This window comes from Amia ocellicauda, chromosome 7 (genome assembly GCF_036373705.1).
Source record: "Amia ocellicauda isolate fAmiCal2 chromosome 7, fAmiCal2.hap1, whole genome shotgun sequence".
In the NCBI taxonomy this organism is placed as follows: domain Eukaryota; kingdom Metazoa; phylum Chordata; class Actinopteri; order Amiiformes; family Amiidae; genus Amia; species Amia ocellicauda.
The window spans coordinates 3,940,012-3,965,867 of NC_089856.1; the positions used below are offsets into that span (position 1 = coordinate 3,940,012).

The window sequence follows — 25,856 nt, forward strand, 5'->3', positions numbered from 1 at the left end:
TTGATTTGAGAATGAGGAAGTAAATAAACTAGGGTTAGGAGTAGGATATATACTGACAAATGACTTGTGTAATATTTCCATTTGTATCTGCACAGCCTCTGTCCAACTTTTCGGCACACGTCCTTTGTACAGGAGTGTCAATAAATCCAGTGTAAGGTCTTGCTTTGCTGCACAGGTTGGGGCATGCTCCATTTTGTGCTTGGAGACTTGGAGGCATTTTTATGACCTCTGCCAGTGTGTGAATACAGCTGACCTCTGGCCCTAAAGTATGTACGATGTTCCCCTGGGGAAGAAAGGATTGACACTAGATCAGGGGCTTCAGCTCCTAATGTAGCCCCACCTGGGCAGTGCGGTAACTGATACAGTTGCGCTGAAAGTAAGTGGCGGCCCAGAGGGGCTCATTAGCGGTATTTTGCTTACTTTAGTCTGTGCATCCACAGTGCTGCATTGATACTGTGCCATAGAGGAAGGTGGGGGGCAGGGCTGTGTGGGGTTGCAGACCTATGAAAGAGCAGAATTTCAGAAACCTGGACATGACCACTAAAATCCAGGCGGTTTGTGATCTTGGCGCTGTTCAAATGTTCTAATTGAGTTACAGAGGCCCTGTGGTGAGGTTTGGAAATCGATATTTGCAGAGAAAACTGGCCGGGATGGTTTCACTAAAATCATAGCAGCCCCCCACCCCCAGTCTCTCTCTGTAAGCAGCTTTAGATAAAATTGCGACTCAGTAACTAGATTTGATTACTCGATTTTAAGATTTAAAAGTGATAATCCCAGTTTTATCCCCCCATTGAGGTATCCCCAGCAGCATGTTTAAACCATGCTAACTGTGTTTTGCACTCCCTGCATCATGTTGGCTGCACAAATAAAAGACGAGACAGCTTTATTCTAGTTCACATAGATGATTAACTTCCTGGGTGTTTTTTATTATTATTTTATTTTGTATATTCTGAAAAATACTTTAATTTTATTTTGCAGCAAAAGTGCTGGTCTTTGACAAAGCAATGTCAGTTTGCGACATATCCTATGGCTTGCCTTTATTACAATATTGATGTTTGATGCATGACGTTGGTGCATTAAGTATAATGAACAAGGTAGCGCAAAATATCATTGGGCTCTGAGACGCTGCTGTAGCTCAGTGTTGCTTTATCAGAGATGCGCTGCCGGCCAGGAAGACTGACTTGCAAAGCAGACTGTGCGGCTCCTGGCTGTATAGAAACCCGTTCGTCCGGTTTGCAGAAAACTCCCAGGAAAACTCAGGAAAAGTGTTGAAAAAGAAATGGAAGAGGTTTCATACAGATACGCCCTCTAGAGCTGCTGATGGTTCGCCAAGTTGAACCGAGCTGTGTTGATTGTGAAGGTCTGGAGAGAGAGAGAGAGAGAGAGAGAGAGAGAGAGAGAGAGAGAGAGAGACAGACCCGGTACACAGTCCTCAGTAGTTTGCAGGCGGCGTTTGGCTTCCTTCCGTGACTTGTATGTGCAAATGAAAGCGAGCTGCTGCGTGTGAGGTTAGATCCGGGAGAGAGAGAGAGAGAGAGAGAGAGGGGATCGGAAACAAATACGTGTTGGGAAACAACTATCCTGGGAAGTAACTGGGCTCAGTTCAATAGACACCTGGTCGTGAAGAGGAGGTCTCGTCTGATCCGCGACGGAAGAAGGTACTGGTCCACTGGGACCCTCACTGGGAATCCGCTCCCCAGCGCCGCGCACATATGGAAAGGGCAGAGGAGCAGCGGGGACGGGTTTGGTGGTCATGTTGAGTTAAGATCTAGTTTTAGTTGGTTTTGCTAACAAGTTACTGTCTGTGTACGTTTTTAGGTACATAACTGAGTTGTGCTGGTACTTTGTCAAATGCATCTTGGCCGAGCATCTGGGTGAGGTGGTCTCCGCTAAAACATGGTGTTTATTCAACCTTTCTAACAAACGTGATCCCTCCACAGAGCAGGCTTGGACACGACTGGTCTGCTTCAGAAATGGGATGGATGGATGGATGGATGGATGGATATGTTTGGAGGACGCATTGGATTGTATCAACCTGTTTTCTTGCGTTTGGTTCCTTCGTGTGAGTGACGTTTGCAGGCAGATGTAAACATCTGTTTCCGTGATCATGTGCGGGTGCGCTGTCGGTTTTCATGCTTTAATGACATGTTTGGCTGTGTCTGTCTGTGTGCGGTTTATACTGGGCTATCGACAGTTTCACAAACAGTCAGATATGAAGCAGATAGTGTTAATTGCGCAAAGGGTTATAAAACCAGGCATCAAGGCAGGAAATGAATGAAACGCCAAGTCCGCTGCTCAGATAAAGGCCCTCCTGCATCGCATACACGGGTTTGAGTTTTAATAAAAGTTGGAGTGATAGGAAAACTATTCGGGACGACGCAGATAGGCGTGCCCTGCTAAGCCCCAGCTGTGGGTAACTGCCGTTTAAACGCCTCTGTTCTCAAAGACCTGCCGTGCGGGGCTGTGTCCATGTGTCCATGTGTCCATGTGTCCATGTGTCCATGTGTTTGAGTTTCCACCTGGGCTGGAGGGGCTCCCATAGAAACCCTGAAGACACTTGTATACAGTGTGTGTGTGTGTGTGTGTGTGAGAGAGAGAGAGAGAGAGAGAGAGAGAGAGTGAGTGAGTGAGTGAGTGAGTACACAGACAATGTGATTATTGTATCCTTTGGTTTCATGACAGCATTAGACCCGCAGTCATTACGATTACTTATGTTAAAGCAGCTGTTGTTTCTAAGTGCTGAATTGTGCTCACTTGTCTGCTTTATGTGGATATATGATACAAGTTACTCACCCATAGTCTGCGTGTAAAGCTGTTAGTACAGGAGTAAGCTTTATGAAACAGGACGGTGGCATGTTACCCATCTGTCTCAAATGGCGTTATAGTTTGTATTGAAACTGTTTCGTTATGATGAATTTATTTTGTGTATTTTGCTAAATCATGCATCAACGTGAAGTTAAGAGACAATTGGGGTTACATTTTGGCCCGGGCTAGGATCAGGCTTTGAGTAAGACTGGGCATGTTTTTGTACTGAGTTATTCAAATTTAAATGGCTTTAAAATGGGGCACACTACCACCTGATCTAATTCAATGGTGGATTGTCAATTCCCTCCAATTGCAGAGTTCACAATAAAGAATCAGATTGTTATTTAGGCCTTGGGTTCATTAGTTTTCCATCCTGTGCAAAGTGAAGTAAATATATTGCCCAAATACAATAAGGCGCAGCAACTTAACTTCAAATGTTTAGCAGGACATCACCTTTTTGTTTTAATTCTGTCAGGAACTTGTCACTTTCTGTATGTATGTATATTTTTGTCGTGTGTAAAAGCTTCTGTGGCACCAGGGTTTGGAACCGCCGCGCTGGAACCCAGGGTTTGTTATCTGTTCTAGAATCTATCGCCCTGAGATCAAACAAAGCAGGACAGGGCTGGACAGTCAGGGAGTGGGTGAGATTCAACATCGGGTGTGTCATTTAGCTGTGAGTGAAACAAAGACTCGGTTCTCCCCGACCAGTGCAACACTGCATATACACCAGTGAGAGGAGATTTATTTTCGCCATTGCTCAAGATGCCCACGAAGTGATGAAACTGCAGTTGAAATCTCAACGCACACGCACACACACACACTCGCATGTATTTCCCTCGGCAGAGTCATTATTTGACTCAACAAAACGTCCATTTTCTCTGCTGCCAAGTTAAGTGCGGGTTAATGCGAGTGGCAAGCATTCCTTAATCTGCAATATTACAGTGAAATTGAGTAACCGCAGTGGTATTCTTGGATACTGTCCCACACTAACAATATATCTTTTCTTTCTACTCAACTCTGTGCCACAATGCTAAATTTACCTTGGATACTGTTTGTCAAGTTTCATTTAATTTAATTTGATTCATTTCAGTCAAAACCCAGGTTATTCCCAGAAGCAATAAAAAGCTTATTGTACAGCAGTAAAATTGAGACTTGAATTATTGTAGAATACATTTGGCTTTACTTGTTCTGTTTACATTTTTTATTGCCAGGTTTCACTCAGATGTATCCGGTGAGTGACACCCTCCCTCTGTTTAATCCTGAGAAAGCTAGCAAGAGCCTGCCTTCCAACATCCACAAGACTTAGCTTAGTAGAGTTAAACCAGTCTGTCTTCTGAAATGCCCCCAATCCCTTGCCGTAGTGAAATCGTAGTGAAATGAGCAGACGCAAGTAATGAAGCTTTGACAAAACAAACGCCAAGCACAAAACGGAGCAGACACAAACCCATCCACCTCTGGTACTCTGGCCTGGTGCAGTGGGCGGGGCCCGCTGTAGAGCAGAGCACCGATTTTCCTCTGTCTCTCTGTATAGTGAGAGAGCTAGTATTGGTGTCTGCTCGGGGCATCAGTAAGACATTGTCAAACACATTGCTGTTGAACTGTATGTAAATAAGTCTGTCGAGGTCTTTGTGGACACCGGTTTACCTCGTCCCAGAGGCAGCTTGGTTGTGCCTGTGGGGGAGGGGGACGTGCAGACAGATAGTGTAACATCATAGAAAGGTTGCGTGAAACACAATCCGTTTCCTACTCTGCTTTCTTGTGTTAAAATGTTATAAACAAATGTACGTCAACAAAAGAGAGAACACTCAGTACTCGGTGGGCTTCCTTCCAGCTGTGTGTGTTTCCAGGCGTTCATTGTGAAAGCCCAGTCAGTGTGTGCACGTGTGGTTCCCCTGTCTCTCGCGGGGCTCTCCTCCCTGCAGCGAGCGAGAGAGAGGCTGATTCTGCAAAAGGCTGAAGAAATTAGTCTAAACTGAGCTGTATCAAGCAATCAATACATTTTTATTTAGTATGTAGCCCGAGGCAGGGTAGCCACAGAGCGCTGTACTGTGTGTGTGTGTGTGTGTGGACTTAAGTAATGAATTGGAAAGATTGGACACAGCATCTTTCCCATTTATTATTATTATTATTATTATTATTATTATTATTAAGTAAAAAAACTCCTGTAGGTTCTGACTTCCCAGGGTTGGGTCTCGGTCACAAGCTCTGGCCTTGTGGAGTGGAATCGGCACCAGTAAATTGAGAAATTGCCCTACTGGCTATCGGGTCGTTTCTGGTCATTGTAGCTGATGATGTTCACCGATATTGTCCCGCTTGTCACATAAGGCTGTTGCACACAGTTTGAAAGATGATCATGTATTTTCTGTGGTGTGCAACGTGCGATCTCGAGCTGTAAAGATGTCTCAAAGCAGTGCAGTTTGTAATGAAATAAAATGGCAAACAGAGATGACATCAGAAGCAAAAGAACAGCATTAGTTGGAGTGGCAGCGTTGGCCGAGAACTGCAGGGGTGATGTATATCTGTGTGGCTGATGCCTGTATCCAAAAACTAAAATTAAAAAACAACAACATTGCAGCATACAGCACAATGCAAGGAAAGTACTCTATCCGACCCAGCAGGTGAAGTGAAGGATTGGGTGGTGCTTCATGGTATGGTATTAAGTGTTATATATGAATCGCTATAGATCTGTCTTGAACAGAACTGGTAGATTCGTCGCTGGCTCCTGAACTTCTTCCTGACGGCCAGAAATCCCGTCGGCCCTGCCTGTGGCGTTGGCGCCTGGGCCCAGTCCTCTGCTCTGCCCGCTGGTCTGGGCAGCAGACGCCAGCGCGGATTGTGCTAGTGCCAGCTTCGCAGCCCATCCTAATGACTGTCTCATTAAAGTGACTGGCCTCGGGGGGGAGCCGCAAGAGGCTGTGAAGTGATGGATGGAGCGCGTGTGTGTGCAGGGGCAGATCGAGAGGAAAGAGAGACAATATAGAGAGAACAAAGGGGAATGTTGACAGCATGTGAGCTTCCCTTTGCTCTGCCTGCAAACAAGGCACTTTTCCATCCAGTCAATCGTAATGAAGTCAACCAGAGGAGCTTTTATTTATTCGATCACTTCCATTTGTTCATGTATTTGATTCCTGCCGCAGAGTCGATTAGGGGTGTGCGTTATGTGTCCTGGGCCTCTGCGCTCGCTGGAGAGGAGCAGCCGGCAGCCCGGTTAGCTGGGCCCTGTGCCCACCGGACAGATCGCTGAGGTGGGCTGAGAGCTGACCTCCTACCTGCCCTTTCACTGGAAGGTGATTTTTGTGTTAAATTAGTTATTGCAACAGCACAGTGTGTAGAAAAACTACAAATACACACACACACACAAGCTCTTTAACCCAAGTGTTTACTACAGGGGCAGGGCAGACAAAATCCGGCCAGGCCAGGCAAAATGGTATCCAAGCTGTCTAGAAGCTGGTTACCAGACTCATTACGCACCGCCCTGTAATTAGCTGTAATCTCTTGTGTTTGCTTCTGTATTCGGCTCAATGGCCAGTCTCTAGTGTATGATTTCCCCCCCAAAAGTTTTCCTTCAATGTGCTCTTTGAGTTTGAGGGTCTTGCACAAAGTGGTGTTTAATCCGTGCAGTGTGCTAAGCCTCAACGCACTGAAGGTCTGCGCGAGGGGAAATAGTTTAACTATTTGATGCTGTGCAGGCAGTGTTTATGCATCCCTTCCTCCCTCATTCTGCCTCAGAAACTTGGCTGAAAAAGGTTTTATATCTTGGCAAGGATATTATGATTGGGGGGGGGTAGAAAATCCATTTTAGTGGATAACTGCAGTCTCCTCAAAAAGTGTTTTATCTGCCAGCAGAGCGGGAATCGCTGACTGTGGGTTTGCGTCTCAGTAATGGGTGGCGGGGAAGCGGCTGGGCTGGTTTCCATGGCAGCAGGCTTCAAAAAGCTGTCTGGAGAGAGGAGAGTGCGTCTGATTTATCAGCAGGGCCCGGGGCTGAGCGACGGGGGGACGGGGGAAGGGGGAGGAGGGCAGTAAAGAGTTTTCCTCCAAGGTGTGGTTTCTGCAGCAACACTTTTTTTTTTTTCCCTTTCTGTACTCACAGATGACATTATTTATTTAGCCAGAGGAAAAGCAGGCAACAAAAGAGATGTAAAATGGAGGAATTGGTGTTTTGTTGTTTTGTGTGTGTGAGCGTGAGCGAGAGAGTGGATCTTAATGCTGCCCTACTGGCTCAATCCCAAACCTCTCCACACGGACAAAGGCTGTGCCATCCTCCTCCCTGGTAGCCAGACAGACACTCGGCAAAACAAACACACACAGAGCGCTGAGACGACAGCCCAGTTGTGGCGGACAGCTGTTCGTGATGTGTTGAGCGGGGTGGTGGCCTGGCCTTTGGTTTTCATTGCTGCTGCAGGGCTGTTGATAGATGTCTGGGCCTGTTCCGCCCCTGCAGTACTGCACTTCTAGTTCTGGTTTTTCTGTTCCCGGTCATCCACAGCGATGTGCTTTGGGTCCCAGGCTGGTCTGACTAGGCTGTAATTGCATGAGAGCACGTCAGCTTTCCAACACTAAAGCACAAAGATGGTGGATGTACAGAACATGTGATAAAACACAAGAGCTTGTGTCTTCTGACTTGCTGTTTACAATCGTATACCCCCCTCTGTCCCACTCCCTCTCTTTCACCCACTCCATTATTCTCCCATTCTCTCTTCCTCTCTCTCATTCTCTCTCTCTCTCTGCCCCCCGTCACAAGATGGCGTCGGCGAATGATTCCCGGCAGTCCCAGAAGGACGCAGCCGACCAAAACTTCGACTACATGTTCAAGCTGCTGATCATCGGCAACAGCAGTGTGGGCAAGACCAGCTTCCTGTTCCGCTACGCCGACGACTCCTTCACCTCGGCCTTCGTCAGCACCGTGGGCATCGACTTCAAGGTCAAGACCGTCTACCGCAATGACAAGAGGGTCAAGCTGCAGATCTGGGTGAGTGTGCAGCACCGGGGCCGGGGGGGCGGGGTGTAGGAGTAACGCTGCGATACAGCGGGAGAAGTGATCAGGGTTGGAAATGGGGAAATGAGAGTGGTGCTCCCCCGTTATTGTGCTCCAAACAATCGTTTGCTTGTTTGTGCGTTTGACTCAAGATCAACATTTTTGTCTACGAGAGCCCAACGTATGTCCTTTCCTTCAAGCTATTTGTTTAGTTTTTTATTTAACTGAAGGTCGGTATTTTGTTCTGGTCTCCTTTAAAATGGCGGCAACGGAGCGGAAGAGGAGCTCAAAACAATATCGACTCCAGATTTTCTACCCTTTTCCAGTTGATTAGCAGTGTTAGACTGTTTTATTGTTTGAAGTATTTTACATTTTACAAATAAAAACATTCAAAATTGTAATTCTTGTGATTAAAGTGATTAAATTCAAAATAACTGAACATGTGCATAAAAGAAAAACAAATGTGCTAAAAGCAAACCTGCTAACCAACAAAAAATGTCAAATACATTGAAAATAACTGAAAATGAATCGGACAAATCAAAAAAATTAAATAAAACAAGAAAAATAAAAAACAAACCAAAACAGTCCAATTCATTTAAAATTAAAAACAAACGGCCAATGCATTTGACAAAGAAATATAACAAAAACAACCCAAAAAACCAATCAAACTAGTGTTTTTAAAAACAACTAAATCTTTAAAAACAATTAAAATTCATTTTTAAAATTCATTTTAAAATATAATCATTCATAAAATAGTTAAAAGATCTCCAGCAGGGGGAGATGACTGTCCCCGGAGGTGGGTCCCATCATGGGATCCTGAGCTCCCCCAGATCTTGTATATGCCAGTTCTTATAGGCTTCCTCCTTGCCCCTGTGATGGACCTCCAGATTGACATACTCACGAATGAGTACCATGCCCCTCCGCGCAGTGACAATCGGGTCCAGCTCCTGCTTATTAAAAAGGCAGATGTTCCGTCCCTCCCACAGGGCCTGCTTCACTGCGCAGACGACACGCCACCAGCACCTCAGGGAGGGAGATGTTATTCCTTTGGCAGGGCCATAAAGGATACGCTGGGCGGTCGTCCGCACAGGAACGGCAAACCTGCGGAGGAACGGGAAAAACAGGAGCCAGACCCTGCAGACGGAGGGGCAATCCCTAAAGATATGAGCCTCCGTCTCCTTCCCCAGGCAACCCTTATAGGGGCAGGTGTCATAAGGAGCTATGCCCCTTCTGTGCATGAACACTCGGGTGGGGAGACACCGACTCACAGCCATGCAGGAGACATCTTTCTGCGTATTTGTGAGGCAAACGTGCATAGCGTTAGCGCAGATAAACCGGCAGGTTTCGGGAGGGAAATCTTCTATCCGGCTGGTCTCCTGGGTAGATCTCATCTGGCTACAGATGGTCTTATAATCCCAGGAGGCCAGCACGACTTTATGGAGGCCTACTTCGAGCGCAAAGGCTCGGAGCGCCCTGTATAACGGCGGGGGATCCCACGAGTGCGGCCTGGTGTTGTCCATGGTGCAGAGGCCGAATGGTCTCAGGCTGCTGGCAAAGTAGAAGCGGTTCATAAAACTCACTTTCTTGCCAGCAGCCTGGATGTTCTTGACCACGTAGGCCAGCCCCTGCGCCTTTATCAGCCGCACAACGTCCGGGACCCCCCTGCCTCCATCCAGGGTACCCTTCACCATTTGCACTCTCTTCAGCCTCTCCATTTTGCTCCCCCAGACAAACCGAAATATAATCCTGGTCACTAGTTTTGCGACGACCTTGTCTGGGGGGAAGATCATTCCTACGTAGAGGAGTATCGGGAAGAGGATGGCCTTTACGACCAGCACCTTACCGGCCATCGTCAAGGTCCTTGTGCTCCAGCCGTGGATCTTTCTTTGGGCTTTAGATAAAGCCTCCTCCCAGCTCCGGGTGCCCGTGTTGGTCCCGTCGATCGTGATCCCCAGAACCTTGATGGACGGCTTCACAGGGAACACGGTCGGCGGGCCCCGGCCGACAGGCCATGCTCTGGAGAGGTAGACCTCGCTCTTGGCCCAATTGACAGCGGCCCCTGTCGCCCTGCAGAAGCTGTCCAGGATTCCTGGTTTAATTTGAAGGTCTTGAGCAAGTTTAACCAATGGACAATTTGAAAATGTCCCTGAATTTAGACAGGTGACCAATCAGGAGTGAGCAGAGGCCGGCCATAGATCTCCCAGGGTATTCTCTGCCTAGCTTGAAGGCCCTGCATGAGCGACCAATGGGAGTCAAATCTCTGACTTACGAGGGACCGTTTAGGAGGAATTCAAACTTGTTGTGCACAAATATATAAAGCAATCACACACACATATGAAGTCGAATACACACGTATGAAAAGCTCACACACACATATGAAACATACACACGTAAGACTTGTATTTTGTATTAACTATTTTTTTTTCTATGCACTTGAGTAATTTTGGCGATCTGTAATACTGTCCTGCTTAGTTGTATATGACCGAATTATTGGAGTTAGGACAAGATTAAATCAAAACTTTGACCCACCCGCTAATAGAAAACTACAGAACTGAGCTCAGTTGCAGCTTCATTTTCAGTAAGATTACACTTTCTTCTAATCATAAATGTAACCGCTATGATGAACAGGTTTGTAGTTTTCCATTTGCGGGTGGGTCAAAGGTTTGATTTTGTTTAAACCATTGGCTGTCATTTGGATGTCTTTACTTAAAAAAAAAAAAACTTTAGAAACAAAAAAAAAAAAAATGTAGTTGACCGGAGGAAATAAAAATACAGAAATAAAAAAAAATCAAAAATAATTGTAATCAGTAATGTATCTGATTAAATGATTAAATTTTACAAATGGGGTCAAAACAATTCTCTGATCAAGGAAGAACCTTGTGATTTTAGACCCTTTCCATTTGGAATTATTAGAGCACTTTTTGTAGAACTCCCCATTTCATATACTCTGTCACAATTTAATATATTACTTTCCTTAACAAAAGCTGTAGAGACCTACTGTGAACCTTACAAGCTGTTAAAGCAAGCACAGCTCACCACAGTAAATATTGAAAATGTGACTTAACATAAAGGTCATACGTGCTATCAAAGAGGTTAATGGAAATTCAGAATCATGTGAAAGGCAAAAAGGGAATGAGGGCTGCAAAAGTGATTTTATTTGACAGAACACATTTCACATCACAAAGCAGTTACAAAATGTTAAACCACCAACTTCTTCTCCCCACAATGCATCTCTCCATATCTATGGTCTTTGGCTCTGTACTTCTCTCATTTCATCTGGACATGCTTGGCCAACTTGTGTGAAGTCCTCCCAGATGTGCAGTAGATCCTCTGGTTGATAAACAATAGAAGTAATGAGCTGGGAGAAGAGACACTTTGAGTATGGAACAAAAATGTAGGCGAACAGGCCCTGCTTTGGAGGGTATACAGGCCTGATCCCCAGCTGCTGCAGACACAGCCCCACGTAGACATCCTCCATGAACACTGGTTTCGCTAACCGAGATGCATAGAGCACCTTGGAGGCCAGGTCAACAGAGAAGATGTATCCCATCCCGCAGACGTAGATGGGGTAAACGTCATTGGGAAAGACCTCCTTTGGCATGTACCACTTGTGGCCTTTGCTTCTGATTACTGGGGTATTCTCCAGTATCCCCCCAATGATGTAGTCCTGCTTGGGGTGAGGGGCGTGGGGGTCCAGGAGCTTGTTGACCAGGTAGTCCACATTGAGGAATAGGTCTGTGTCGATCTTCATGGCATAGGAAGCCCTTGGGCAGTAGGAGGACAGCCAGTCCATGATCGCCATGGTCTTGATGGTCAGGTTGTGGTAGCTGTCCAGGAAGTCCTTCTGGATGATGTCACGGTGCTCCTGGCTCTCCCTCTCCAGCTCCACCTGGATCTGAGTGGCTTGGTCCCCAGAGGGCAGCCCCAGTACGAAGATACGGAGAATTTCCACCCCCGGGAGAAAGTTCTCCTGGCCCCAGGTCTTTCTGATGGCGTCTCTGACTGGGCGGTTGTGTGGAGCCACGGGGATCATGAGCACCAGGATGGGGGTTCTCTCTCTGCACTTGTCCGGCTCATTCAGGATGTAGGCATACTTGAGTGGATAGTTGAACTCTAGAATGGGCACCACAGACTGCTTCTCTGATTTACTGCAGATATTGTATATGGCGTAGTAGAGTGCTGAACCACATAGCAGAATCAACAGGACACTGCAAAACTTCTTGTCCATTCCAATGACGATTCCACAGAGCTGTTTACTGATGTGTCTTGCGCTGTGTTTGGCTCCCTGCCCCAATCTGGTAATGCAAAAAGGGAGAGTTTTGTGTGTTAGAGAATCAATAGCCCCATTCACATTGAAATGCCAGCAAAATGCAGGCAATATTGCTTCCCTTAATGGCAGGCACAGTGTCAAAACAAACAAAACAAAACCTAGCAGTGTTAGACGTCGGAACTTGTTAATAGTGAACAGCAGTTTACCAGCACTGAATCTGCTGCTTTTCCAAGTTTATGGTCTTGTCAAACCAGTCCAGGCTGTCCTTATCCCCTGTAGAGGCAGAACGCAGAAGAAGCATGAAAATAAATATTCCAATAGAAGCGCAACATTTTAATGAACAGCTCGTAATGTAATGTAACGAGTTGGGGGGGGCGGAGGCTCACTGTGATCGCTTTGCATAATTGTATTCCAATTTTCAAGGATTGCTCAGATATGCAAATGACACCTTGTGGTTTGCATGTGGTTTCCATGTTCAGGTTACAAACAAACAAACTAATTGAAGAACATAGATGGCTTATTCGCATGCTGAAAAACTCCCACTAAGTGCATGGGTGAAGCGTGAACACACCGGGCCTCGGTGTTCCTGCTGTGAGAGGCTGAGAGGCGGCTTGTCGGTCCCCCCTGGCCAGTGTACCAAGAGGGCGTGGGACGCAGCGAGGCCCAATAGGTGGGGCTCAGAGCAAAGCAGCCACGTTTACACTGCGGTTAATGTTCAACCACACGGGCCTGGGACATCCCAGCTGTCCCCGGCCCTGCTCCCTCCCTGCTGCGAACGTGCTCGTGCAGTGCGTTTGGTGTGGGACCTGGGAGTGGGGGTGGGTACAGGCTTGTAGCGCATACCAAATCAGAGATCACACCTGGCATCTTGGCATAAGGTGCACCGTTCGTCTGTCCCTGGCTTGAATTTGTGTGTCTGTAGGTGAAACCGCACTGGGGTTAGGTTTGCTAAGGCTTCGCCGCAGAGCTGTGTATTGTCCCACGGAGAGAGCCGAGCCGCGGGGCCACGCCTCTTCCTCGGTAATCCCAGTGCCAATGTGTCACTGTTTGCTTGTGTCACTTTGTTTATCTTCTCCCTGGAGAGGTGGGTCGTCCCCGCAGTAGCAGGTGGCTGCAGTTATTTATAGTGACAACCCTGTGTTAAATACACGGAGCGCCCAGGGAGGCCGAGCGTGGGAATGGTCAGCAGCTCGTGAGGTTGCCATGTTCCTGCCAATCCGGTGTGGCCTCCTCTCCATCAAGCCGCTGTTCAAACCTCGATTGTTTACGTTGAATGTCTGGTGTGACGAGTTAAACCCTCTGCATATTTTCTCAGTCTTGCTCAGTTCATTGCAATTTATTGATAGTTTTAAAAAGCTCAATGGCAATTTTGTTCAATAGGGTTATTTAACCATCAGGCCTTGTGTCACACCGAGGCCTGGTACATCGGGATACTATATTGTTATTGGGCCTGTTTCATGTGTGTGACCTAAACCTCACACTGGGCTCTGAAGGGTTGTATATAATCGAATAATTTCTACATGATAGACCTTTCAAAAAGATGGGGGGGTGGGGAATAAAAAACCTGTCTAGAGGAAAGATCAACCGTATGTAGGTTATTTATTGAGTGAGCTCATTGTTACTCGTTGGTATTACCAGATGAATATGCTTACTCACCGGGGATTAATAAATGTCAGGTGTGACGGAAAACCGTAGCAGGGCAACATCTGTTTACTGTATTAATCGTCCGTGTCCCCGAGAGGAAGTGACAGCCGGTGACTCAGTGTTTCCATCCCTTCCCGCTCTTGGCTGGGGGGCACAATGGCAGGTGTACAGCTGTATCCACAGCAACCTTGCACAGGCCTCATTGCTCTCCCAATACTGACCTTGTTATACCAGCCCTCCTCCCGGAATATTCTCTGGAAGACTCCCCTTGCTCCAGACACCGGGGGCTAGGGAGATTAAATCAATGCCCCGCCCCCACCCGATCAAAGGGAGCAAACTGTAAACCCCTTCCAGAGTGTGCGCTGCTGCTGAAAGGCTCTGATTGGCCGGCTTGGTGCAGTCTGTTATTACTGTAATTGTATTGTCGGAGAGCTGCCAGGGGACGGGGAGGTGTGTCGCACCAGCCCTGCCGTGACCTTGAAAGGAGACCCAGCCTGTAGCCGATAACACAATTGCTTTATCTGAACGGCGTTCGGCAGGAATTCAGCAGACAGGCCAGAGGCAGCGTTCACATCCGAGAGGGCTGCCCCGCCCCCCCGAAGCTCGGAGGATCTGCAGATTTCCCCGGTGAGATTTCACCCGGAGAGAGAGCCCTCTTCTCCTCGTGTCTTGGTACAGAACCTCGCTGTGTTGAAAATGAGCCCCCCCCCAGTTATTGTATCTTTAGCAGGGGAAGAGCATAATGGATCATTAAATTGGAGTCCCAACGAAAAACCCAGAGCGACTCTTACTGGTGCGTGCCATTTTGACATCCGCTGTTGATAGGAGTCCTGTTTCAAGATGTTAGACAAGAAAAACACAGAGGGACAAAAGAAATGCATCCACAGTGACAATATGTAATTCTCACAGCCCATTTTTTATGGATCAATCAGCTGAGGGAGAATGTCACGGCCGTAACTTAACAAATCACTCGCACAACAAGATCCCAGTCGCACCTCGACCCCGCTCCGTCAGTGCTGCCACTTCCTGTATGTTTTCTACTGGATTAGGCTGCTGTGCTCTTATGGGTGACTGTTTTGGTTCGGCTGTGGCCGCATTGAAGCCCAGTGCCACGGCCTGATCTTAGGTGCTCCAGGAATACAGAGGCTGAAGATCCTGTTTGAGTCACAGCGAGCGAGCATGAGGGAGGGAGGGGCGGTGGAGAGGGCGTTTAGTTAAACAAAGTGTCTGTATTGAACATATATTGAACACGAACACACACACACAGGGAAGGTGACATTGCACATGTTCCCAGATCTAAAGACACTATACCATCGTCATCCCACCTGAGACATGACATCCAAAACAAACAGCTATCATAGGTTTGCTTATTTTCCTCCCTTTTCGTAGTTTGATTTTAGCTGCAGATGGGTAACTACTGCTTTAACTCAGTCGGGGACCGAGTCATGACACATGCTGTACTGGGACTCTGTTGAATGCCTGGCTGCCTGTGGTTTATTATTATTATTATTATTATTATTATTTGTATTTCTTGGCAGACACCCTTATCCAGGGCAACTTACAAAATAAGCGCAATACAAAGTGCAAAAATACAGTGCAGTTCAAGCCATAAAACATGACAAATTCCAATTTACATAATACAGTGCAATTCAAAGCATAATACATTTTACAAATTCCAATTTACACAAGTGTATACAATATATGGAGGTCTTACATCCTGGATTGTAAGAGCTGAGTGCAGACAAGATGTTAGGTCACAGTCAAGGGCCAAGGGAAAAGGAGCAAAGGGGAAATGAAAATAATAATATGAGTACTAGTAATGCAAGGCATGTAGTATGATGAAACGTTTTTATAAGTGCAATCTTACAGGAGAGTAAATGCCTAAATTAGTGTCTAGTTTATCTAGTCATGTAAAAGTTACAGAGGAAAAGTACCAAAGTGTAGAGTGATTAAAATGTTTAAGAACGGAATGACGCCGAAAGTTCATGTACTCTTCCTCCGTGGCAGACGACCTGGATAGAAACTTTACTTGACTAGTTTCTGTTGGTCTTCCAAAGGTCTTCTACAATGTGGGGCATTGTCCAGCCCTGGAGCACGCACGCACGCACGCACGCACGCACGCACGCACGCACGCACGCACGCACGCACGCACGCACGCACGCACGCACGCACGCACGCACGCACGCACGCACGCACGCACGCACGCACGCACGCACGCACGCACGCACGCACGCACGCACGCACGCACGCACGCACGCACGCACGCACGCACGCACGCACGCACGCACGCACGCACGCACGCACGCACGCACGCACGCACGCACGCACGCACGCACGCACGCACGCACGCACGCACGCACGCACGCACGCACGCACGCACGCACGCACGCACGCACGCACGCACGCACTATAAAAAGACAAGCACCAATGCGAGTGACCCCTTGTTACCTGGGTAACCCTTTGTGATGTCAGGTGCTTGTTCTGAAGGTAAGGGGGCTAAGACCTGGTTACCAGGCGACGTGAGAGGAGACGAGGTAGGTTGCTATGCCGACAGTCTCCTCTCCGCACTGTTTTTGGCCGTTCGAGCTCTGTAATGAGTTTCTTTTTATCATCATCTTATTTATTTATGCATTTTCAGCCTTCATGAGTGCTTGTAAAGAATAGCGCTCGGACGTCATCGGCCCTAAATGAAAGCGGTCCTTCAGGGACCAAAGAGAACACGCGCTCCTCTTTGGTCGCACATGTTGTGCCGACGAACACAGAAAACAGACCTCTTCCCTTTTAACCCCTCCAGCTCCAGGGATAACTTACCTCACCAGAGACATCATTGTGTAATAAGTCAGCTACAGCTTGGGACTCTAAATATGAAAATACAGTTAGGTCCATAAATATTTGGATGCCACCACAGTGGATTTGCTTTGGATTTCAAAGTGTAGACTTTCATCTTTAATTTGAGGATAGATGCATCCAAATTGGGTGAACGGTATAGGAATTGCAGCCATTTTTATATGTGGTCCCCCAATTTTAGGGGCTCAAAGGTAATTGGACAAACTAACATCATCATGAATTAAATTGTGAGTTTCAATACTTGGTTGCAAATCCTTTGCAGTCAATGACTGCCTGAAGTCTGGAACCCATAGACATCAGCAGATGCTGGGTTTCTTCCCTGGTGATGCTCTGCCAGGCCTGCACTGCAGCTGTCTTTAGTTCCTGCTTGTTCTTGGGGCGTTTTGCCTTCAGTCTTGCCTTTAGTTTTGCCTTCAGCAAGTGAAATGCTGCTCAATTGGATTCAGGTCAGGTGATTGACTTGGCCATTGCAGAACAGTCCACTTCTTCTTGGTGGCTTTTCCATTCCAAGCAAGCGACTGTAACGAATCTAGAAACTTGCAAATCTAGTACCCGAAGGACAGATCACTGTTTGGGAGTCCTAACAGATCTAATGACATTGGACTCAAAACCAAAAAAACATTTCACTGTCATACTGTCAGACAAAAAATAGTCTTTACCTAGTTATTAACCCTAGTTCTAACTGTGAGAATAATTCATTTTTGTGGGAGCTACACTAAAACGCTTAATGTAGGAAATGCTTAACATGGCTTAATGTGCTTTTAAACAAAACATTTACTTTTCAAAGTTTGTACATTTACAGTTTGGCATCTCCTGATACTATGAATAAAGGATGCCATGGTTGTAGTCGAGGACATAGGCAGGCAGGCCAAATGCCCACGTAATTTGAAGGAAACCTTGCGTATGCCCACCTAAGTATAGGAACAAAGTATTTTTTAATACTTTTGAAGATTTTGCTTATACCCTTCTATAATTCCTATAACGAATTTTGTTGTTTGTCCGCCATTCCCCAGTCAACCAACCGCCTCCTCCCCCTTCCAATCAATTGCCAGCACTTCCCCCTTCATCCCTACAGCACTGAAAGGATGGATTAAAAAAAAAATTGCATAATATGATTACAACATTAAGCCCTGCAAATAATCACTTGATGTGAATCACTTAATGCAGAAAATGCTTAACGTGGCGTACTGTACTTCAGATATAACTAATTTGATGCAAACTGTACAGATGACCAGACAGACACCTCCCAGCCATATGTACAAAAGATTGAATGTTTAAAGTAGGATTCAAAGCATAAGTATACCTTTTTAAGTTTACTTTTGTACTTCAAATTTTGGTTGTTGACTAGGGGTTAAGTTTGAATTTCTAATGGTTAACTTCATTGGGTAGTTTCTGATTGGCAGACAGTGGCCTGTGTGAGGTTTTGGGAGTCCTGACTGCAGCTAGATCCAGAAGTGGGGGAGCTGGCATCTTAGTGTAATTCAGTGGTGTGGTTCAGTTGAGTCTTTCCCCTCTGGCTCTGTAGCGCTGTTGGGCTAATTGGTTGTCTTCCCCTCATCTCAGGACACCGCCGGACAGGAGAGGTACAGGACCATCACCACTGCCTACTACAGAGGAGCCATGGGCTTCCTGCTCATGTATGACATCACCAACCAGGACTCCTTCAACGCTGTGCAGGACTGGTGAGTGGGGGAGAGGAGAGGAGAGGAGAGGAAATGAATGTATGAATGAAAAGGCAGAGAGAATGCTGGGAAAGGTTTCTTCATTCATGTTCGCTACATAGGCATCGAGGTGTATTAAAAAAAGTAATGTGGGGGGGTTTACTTTCACAGTGAGCACGTAAAAAATTATCAGAGTTGGGGGCAGGTAGAGGCGGGGAAGGGAGAAATATAGATGAAGAGTGGGAGGCAGAGGGATACAGTGAGAGATGGTGGGTGGGCAGGGGGAGATAGATAGATGGATGGATGGAGTTAGGGAAGGGAGGAGTTAAGGGAGCAGGAGGGAGACGCACGAGGGAGGAGGAACGGGAGCAGGCAGAGACAGATGTGGGAAGAGGGAGGCGGGGATAGGAATTCCTCTCAGCCTGAGGTGGTGTGTTGTGTGCGCTCCATGTTGTGACGGGTGGTGTGTCAGCACTGTGCTGTCTGTCCGTCCGTCAGGGCGACGCAGATAAAGACCTACTCGTGGGACAATGCCCAGGTCATCCTGGTCGGGAACAAGTGCGACCTGGAGGACGACCGCATCATCCCCACCGAGGACGGCCGCAGACTGGCGGACGAGCTGGGTGAGCACTGAACGCACACATACAGAGACAGAGAGACGGACGTATGGGGAAACGGACAGAAGGACACGGAGAGCTAGATGGATTCACACAGAGAGATAGAGAGAGAGAGAGAGAGAGAGAGAGAGATGTCCACACAGACAGATGAACGCAGAGAGAGAGAGAAACAGCATCCGTCTATCTCCCTGTGTTCACGTCTATCAGCTAACAGGGCCTGACTAAGGACTAGACTAGACTAAACCAAACGATTGTAATAAGGACACTGATGACATTGTGTGGTTCTGTGCAGTCGAGCCTGAGTCCCGTGTGTTCTGCTCTCCTCCCTGCACTCTGCCCCCCCCACAGGCTTCCAGTTCTTTGAGGCCAGCGCCAAGGACAACATCAACGTGAAGCAGGTGTTCGAGCGGCTGGTGGACATCATCTGCGAGAAGATGAATGAGAGCATGGACAACGACCCCCACCTCGTCAGCAACCACAAGAGTGCCACACTGCAGGAGAGCCCTCCCGCCAGCCAGGGCGGCTGCGGCTGCTAGAACCCCACCCCAGACACCCACCACCACTCCCTCACCCCCCCGCCCCTCCGTCTTCCTCCCTCAACCCTTCCTTCCCACCCCACTGTCCTTCCCTCGTTGAGATCTCTGCTCCCACTGTCCTTACAGCTATTGTGTCGGCTTGATCCCACACCCCACCTTCCTCCTCCTCCTACCAGTCACCTGCCCCGCCCTCTCACCCAATTAGACCCGTCCCCAGCCTCACTCTTACTCTCTCACTGTCCCATCTCCCTGCTGTACCTACTCTTTGTCTCCTGATCCTTATCCTCCTAAACTACTCCCCAAATCCCTCTCTTCAGCCCCTCAATTACCACAAAATGAATATCACCCCTCAGCCGCCCCCACTGATACCTCATTCAGTTTCGATTGCAATGATCTGCGCATTGGCAGTAATTCACAATGGCAGGGAGTAATCGTGGGGCAGGGCGTGGGGGGGCTCTAACCAATCGTCACACTTTAATTACTTAATTGATCCTTCAATTGATTAAGGAAAAAAGAATTTGCATGGAATGGAATGCTTTGATTCTCCTGAAAAACTGGACCCTCGATAAAATCCCATACCCACTCACTCTCTCTCACTCTCTCACACAAACACACCCACAAACACACCCACAATTATTTTGCCCCTGATCAGATTAGTCTGTTGTTTGCTTCGCCCCAGTCACTGTAGCGCTTTCCTCGGCATGTGCTCTGCGGACAGTGCTGCTTAAAGGGATGTGTGGCCATTTTAATGTTTTTATTTTTCCAGAGCTGACCCTCACCTTGGCCCCGGCCATATTAGAACAAGCTGCCCTGACCGAGAGATGATACAATGCCAAGCAGTAAACGGAGCACACTCAAACACGCCTGTTCCTGGTAGCTTGTTCGTAGGCTAGGAGAATCTTGGGCGGGGCGGGGGTTGTCCTTTCAATGTAATGTGACTCTCTGTGGGATTAGATTCGAGCCCTATTACTCTTTATTAGCCCCCACCAAACCCACAAACTCCAAACTCTCCTCAGTGTATCACCATGTCCCCCCCCTCACCTTTCCTGCTGTGTCAGAGTTGAAAAGGGTTCCACAAAGAGAGCCCGCACTTTGCTCCCGACCCTGCACACCCCCCGGTCACGCTTGTTCTTTGGAATCGCTGAAAACACTGGAAAAGCGTCTGAAATCACTGCATCGCTACTATTGCACTACTACTGTATGGCCGTCCTATCGGAACCAGTTTGAAGCTTGTCCCCCCGTTCTCCCTTGATAAACCCCACCCCCCCACAGCCACTCCCTGCATAGTGATTTCGATGTGTTGTCCCTGCGGTCACTGCCTTATTCCCCCCATGCTCTCCAGTCTGTTCTACTGCACAATATCTGTATTATTATTACTATTATTATTGGAGTTCTTAGTGCATTGGCCAGGAATTCACCCTCCTCAGAAAAATGCCAACGCTGTTGCTCTGCCTTAAACTTGTGTTGTTGACCATCTGACTGGCAGGGCTTCGCCAAGGGGTGTGGGCAAACAGTGTCAGTTTGTTATTCTTCTTTTGTGTGTGTGGGGATCTGGCATGGGGGTAGCCCGCTCTAAAATGGGACTCTGTGGGTCGGTTGTGGAGAAGATGCTAGATTGAAGCTGTTGGGCATGCAGCACTGTAATGGGATTCATGTTGTTTGATGCGACTTGTCCTATAATTCCCCGACGTGCCAGTCACAACCCGATCGAAGCTGTATAGCGCCTTTCCCGTCCCGCTACATGCTTGTAGCGTCTGAGCGCTGTCTGCTGCTTGCCTCCAAGATGAGTTGTGTGTGAGCACGTGTTCTCTCTCTCACACACATACACGCCCATGTAAACCCGTGTTTTTGTTTCCGTGGCTTTTAGGATCTCGATGTCGGTCTGCTTCTCACTGCAAAGTTCACACCTTGTCTCCTGTAGCGATTACTCAATATAGTGTCTGCTGCTTCCTTTGTCATTTCTTGGATCCTCTCCACACGGCTGGTACTGTATGAAAAGGCTTGCCTTAGGGGGGGGCGGGGAGGGAGTGCAATCGTGTCCTCCTCTCCTTCCCCAGCCTCCAGTCTGTGAAGTTATCGTCCGTGCGTGAACATCGCCAGCTGTTTCCTGTCAGTTTTTGTGTGTGTGTGTGTGTGTGTGTGTGTGTGTGTATGTGTGTGTGTGTGTATGAGGAAAGTGTCAGATTGCTTTATAAACCATCACTAATCAGGAAACCGTTCTGCCCGGGTACACAGACGTGGAGAGAGCGGCGTTGTCTTCACTGCACACAGAGCTTCTAGCAATTTCTGGAACGCAAAAGAAAGCTTGTCGGCAGAACATCTCCGGTCAGAGTGGGGTTGTTCAGGATTGCACTTTCTCACTGACAGTTCACGAGCAGTTTGGCGTTCTCTGTTCGTGCAGATTCAGTGATAGTGGCTTCATTGTGTTGGAATAACGTGACCCCGATCTTATATCTGCGCAAACTCTTCAGTCGGTTGCACTGATCTTAACCTCATCCCAAACAGCAGCCCAGAAATGAGGGGTTCTGTGATTGCAGCTCTGTATTGGAATATCAATCTTCTTAATCCTCGTTCTTGTACATTGTCGACAATATTAACCGACTGTGATAGTGTACTTCTTACTGGTCAGGTTGGGCAGACCTTTGGCAGTGGTGTGAGCTGCTGAGGGACATTGACTGGTCACAGTGTGTGAGTGTTTTACTGGGATTATCGCCCACAGCGTCTGCAGTTTCTCCACGGCTTTGTGAGATTGTGAATTCCTAGTCTGAGTTAAATGTCATTTATGAACACGATGGGGGTTGCAGGGAGGACATACACATGTGTGTGTATGTGAGAGAGACTGTTGGATGCAGGTGTTTGGTCCTCAGGGATTTTAGTGCGTGACTGCAGTTAGATTTTTAGCCAATCCATTTGTGGTTTAATTGTACTGTTGGTGTTATTTTAACTTGATGGTTTGAACTCGCTGTTCCTAGACTTCTGTTCAGCCAAAAAGTGTCTTGGTACAACATCGCCTCCCAGTGCATTCTGGGAGCACTGCAGCCTCCTGCTTCTCAGCTGGTTCCTGCAGGAGAAGGGCAGTGTCGTGGCTCCTGTTCAGTGTTTCAATGTTAAATTTCCTTAGCCAAGTGCTGCCCCTTGATTTTGTACCCAGGTCTTCTGAACCTGCTGTGCCCCCAAATACAGACCCGCTAGTTTCTGAAATCGTAAAGATACATGGATTGACACGCAGCATTTACCTTCTTTCATGTTTTAACACAGGTTTGCCAACCAGATGCCTGTGATCTTAACCCTTATTCTTAAGTGCCTGAAGGTCGTTAAAGCAGGGGATGAGACTTGAATGTATTTTTATTTTATTTTATTCATTTTTATGAGTAATGGGGAGCAGCTTTTAATACACACATACACACACTTATTTGTGTAGTATTACACCTGTATCAAGTTGACTACTGAAATGTTGGTGAGATTTTAACTGAGGCCTTTTTAACTGTCCTCTTACTTCAAGAGGGAGAGAGCTACGTGTTTTTAAAAGTGAAAGTGCCAATTCAGAAGGCCTGGGACACACGGCCTATTTCCTGTGCGTTGACCTGTATCCGTTGGTGCCGTTTCTGACAGAGACTGCCGTTTGTGTGCTCAGTGACTGCTGCAGTGTTACCTTGCAAACCTGTGAATCGATCTGTGAAACGTTGCACTCCCATCCTACCTTGCTTCTGCTGCTAGAGGAACAGCAGCTTGCTGGAGGTCTCCCTGGCTCGCTCGCATGATGATCTCGCACTTGTGTTCTCCATATTCCACCCTGTGATTTTGCCACCCTTTTACTGAGCATTACTATACTGTGACAGTGAGAATACTACGCTTTCCCGTATGTTGTCTTAACGAGGAAGAGCCGCCTTGTGAGAGCATCAGCCGCAGCTGACCGTGGTATTGAGAAGGTCGAGTGCGGTAACGGACAGCCCGTGCTGAATCAAACGGTTGGAAAGCGGGGCCGGGGGGAGTGCAGTGAAAGGGGTTATTGCACGGCTCCGGTGTTTCAATCGCTGACCTGATTTCTGTTTTTCTGCATACTGCCGTTTCAACAGTGGGGGTGGGCTGTATTTGTAACCTTGTGCAAACATACTGGATAGATACACTTTATGGTCCTATCTGAGATGCCTGTTGTTTACCGGCTCAGGCTGGATTTGGTGAAACAGATGGCAGGACTGTTTGTTTAGTTTTTTTGGTTGATTTGTCTTGAATTGAAAACCCCTCTCGGCCTTCTCCAAGCAAACCGGCCTGCCGAAAACGGAGGCTGGGAGAAGGTGTTGGCTGTACGATAGAAGGAGGTGCCTGTTTCCCAAGATCCTCCCTGTCCTAACGGTCTCCAGGTCTCCAGTGGATGCTCGTTCGCCGTGCTCTGGGCCTGGGTGTATTTTTTTTTTTTTTTTTTTTGAGAATGCCAAAAAATAAGGTCAATCGCAACACTACAACACTGGGTTCATTGTCTTGTAATTTATGTTAGTTTTAGTTTGAATGTGTTTGTTCATTTAGATGGAAAAAAAATAATAAAGAGAAAAGTATCTATTATAAATATATATTGAAAGATTTGTTTAAAAAATAAAGATTGCATTCATGAAGAAAGGCCTGGTGTGTTTATTTGGTTTGTGTTTGTGTTTTACAGGTTACTTTTCTGTATTTACACACTTGCAATATAGCTTATTTATTGTTTATTTATGTATAGTTAACAAAGGATGCAAATTGTTTAAATTATCCTTTATAGGTTTTAATCATACATGTGTCCCCTTGTGTACCAATGATAGTCCTCTACCTAGATGAAACTGCAGTGTTTTTAGAGATCTCTGCTTGGCATGCCAGGAGGACAAATTGGTAAATTATAACCTTATTCACATTTGTATTTAATTTGTTTTGTACCGTTTTCTTCCTTGACTTCTACTTCTAAATAACATGTTTTCCTGACTTAAAGAAGACGCCAGCCCTTTAATCGTGCTGTAGTCAACAGTACACCAGTCAGGCAATGCTTTATGAACAGACCTAAGATTGCACCTCGTTGTAAAAGCTGCCCACTGTGTGACCTATGTCCTGTTTTATTGCAGTGAGCTTATTTTCTGCAGATGGTTGCAAGCTGTGCTCTTTGGTGAAACTGCACAGAACCTTAACTTGGGCCACAATGGGAGCATTAACGGGCAGGAAGTGACCTTTATTTTATTTTCTAGGGCACAATGTTCAGCATTCGTCCCCGTTAATCTCAATTATCCTCTTTCCACAGAGATTAATTTAACATCTGAGATTTCTGTTCCGAAGAACTCGTGTACGCGGGGCCAAGATTCCCAGAATAAACCAAACTGTCGATATGCAGGCCCACTACCCACGCGCTGAAAGAAGTGACCCTTACGGAAGAAAAGCAGGTGATCAACTCTCCGTGCTGAGCAAGAAAAAACAAAAACAAAAAACCCTTCCCCTTCTTTAACCAGACCTGTGCAGTTATGTGGCCGGTAGCTCTTTGTAATCGGGAGACAAGTAGATTTATGACGCTGTGCCCCTGATCTTGGGTCCTCTGTTTGTTCTGAGGAGGGTTTTATCTGCCTGCCCAGAAAACCACACGGCCCATTTTTCTCTGTCAACAACACTGAGGGCTCAGCTGCTTCCCGAGATGCCCCTTTTGGTTATGTGGCAATCCCCTAAGCCTGGCTGCAGGGCTAGAGCGAAGCAGCGCACAGTGCTGCAGGGGTCTGACTGTAAACAGCTCCTCTGGGATTATGTAACAGCAGATCTTGTGTGAGGCCGCTGTTTCAGAGGAAGGGGGGGCACCAGGGTACCTAATGTCTGAGTATGTTTTAGTCACCAGTGAGGTTAGTATTAAAAATAAATAATGCAGAGAAGAACAATATTTGGTTTGATATGTTTCATTGGCTTCTGTTTGCAGTGTGTAGGTAGAGGTGTGGCTTTATTCTCACCTTTTGCCGAGTCTCCCGAGCTCCCAGATTTGAAGTACAATGTCAAATAAATAAATAAAATAGCTGGGTAACTTAAGTCATCAACAAGGCGGGAAAAAGCACACACACATACACACAAAAACATCTTCCTGTGACCCTGGCTTATCTTAGCAGAGCGGTGGCGTGGGGTCAGGGGCTGATAACGGGGATGAGGCGCGAAAAACACACCGCGTGATGCTGATAAGGCGTGTGCTCCGCGGGCCAACGTGCATCTCTTGCTCACACACGCTCACACATGCTCACTCGCTCGCGCTACTTCAGGAACAGCTTGTACCTTTCCTTCCTTGCACAACAATGAGAGGCCTTCTGGGGTGGGGGAGAGGGGCAATAACATCATGCTCACTGGCTCAACCCACAAGAGTTTTCTCTGCCCTGAAAGGTCACGTGGCCCATGCTCCACAGCAGGATTGCAAGGTCTCCTCAGAACTGATGGCTGGTGCCCTGGGGCAGAGGGCTACATTAATTCAGTAAAGCAATGTGAAAGCTCAGTTACATCATTTCAATTTCAGGT

At 47.1% G+C, this 25,856-nt stretch overlaps 2 protein-coding genes across 2 annotated transcripts; one reads left to right on the forward strand and one right to left on the reverse strand.

Annotated features, from left to right (window-relative positions):
• The first annotated feature begins 1,274 nt into the window (after positions 1–1,274).
• On the forward strand, positions 1,275–23,972 carry LOC136752570 (ras-related protein Rab-3C). The gene is made up of 5 exons (XM_066708008.1): positions 1,275–1,658; positions 7,550–7,777; positions 18,108–18,226; positions 18,704–18,828; positions 19,171–23,972. Exons 2-5 carry the CDS (start codon positions 7,550–7,552, stop codon positions 19,356–19,358), a joined length of 660 nt encoding a protein of 219 aa, XP_066564105.1. The 5' UTR covers positions 1,275–1,658; the 3' UTR covers positions 19,359–23,972.
• On the reverse strand, positions 10,917–12,104 carry LOC136752568 (beta-1,3-galactosyltransferase 2-like). Its single transcript, XM_066708007.1, has one exon. It carries the CDS (start codon positions 12,009–12,011, stop codon positions 11,025–11,027), a length of 987 nt encoding a protein of 328 aa, XP_066564104.1. The 5' UTR covers positions 12,012–12,104; the 3' UTR covers positions 10,917–11,024.
• Positions 23,973–25,856: the final 1,884 nt, after the last annotated feature.

Coding starts and splice junctions, on each gene's coding strand:
- LOC136752570 (XM_066708008.1), top strand. CDS start 7,550: ATGGCGTCGGCGAATGATTCCCGGCAGTCCCAGAAGGACGCAGCCGAC. Junction 7,778..18,107: donor GGGTCAAGCTGCAGATCTGG/GTGAGTGTGCAG, acceptor CCCTCATCTCAG/GACACCGCCGGACAGGAGAG. Junction 18,829..19,170: donor CAGACTGGCGGACGAGCTGG/GTGAGCACTGAA, acceptor CCCCCCCCACAG/GCTTCCAGTTCTTTGAGGCC.
- LOC136752568 (XM_066708007.1), bottom strand. CDS start 12,011: ATGGACAAGAAGTTTTGCAGTGTCCTGTTGATTCTGCTATGTGGTTCA.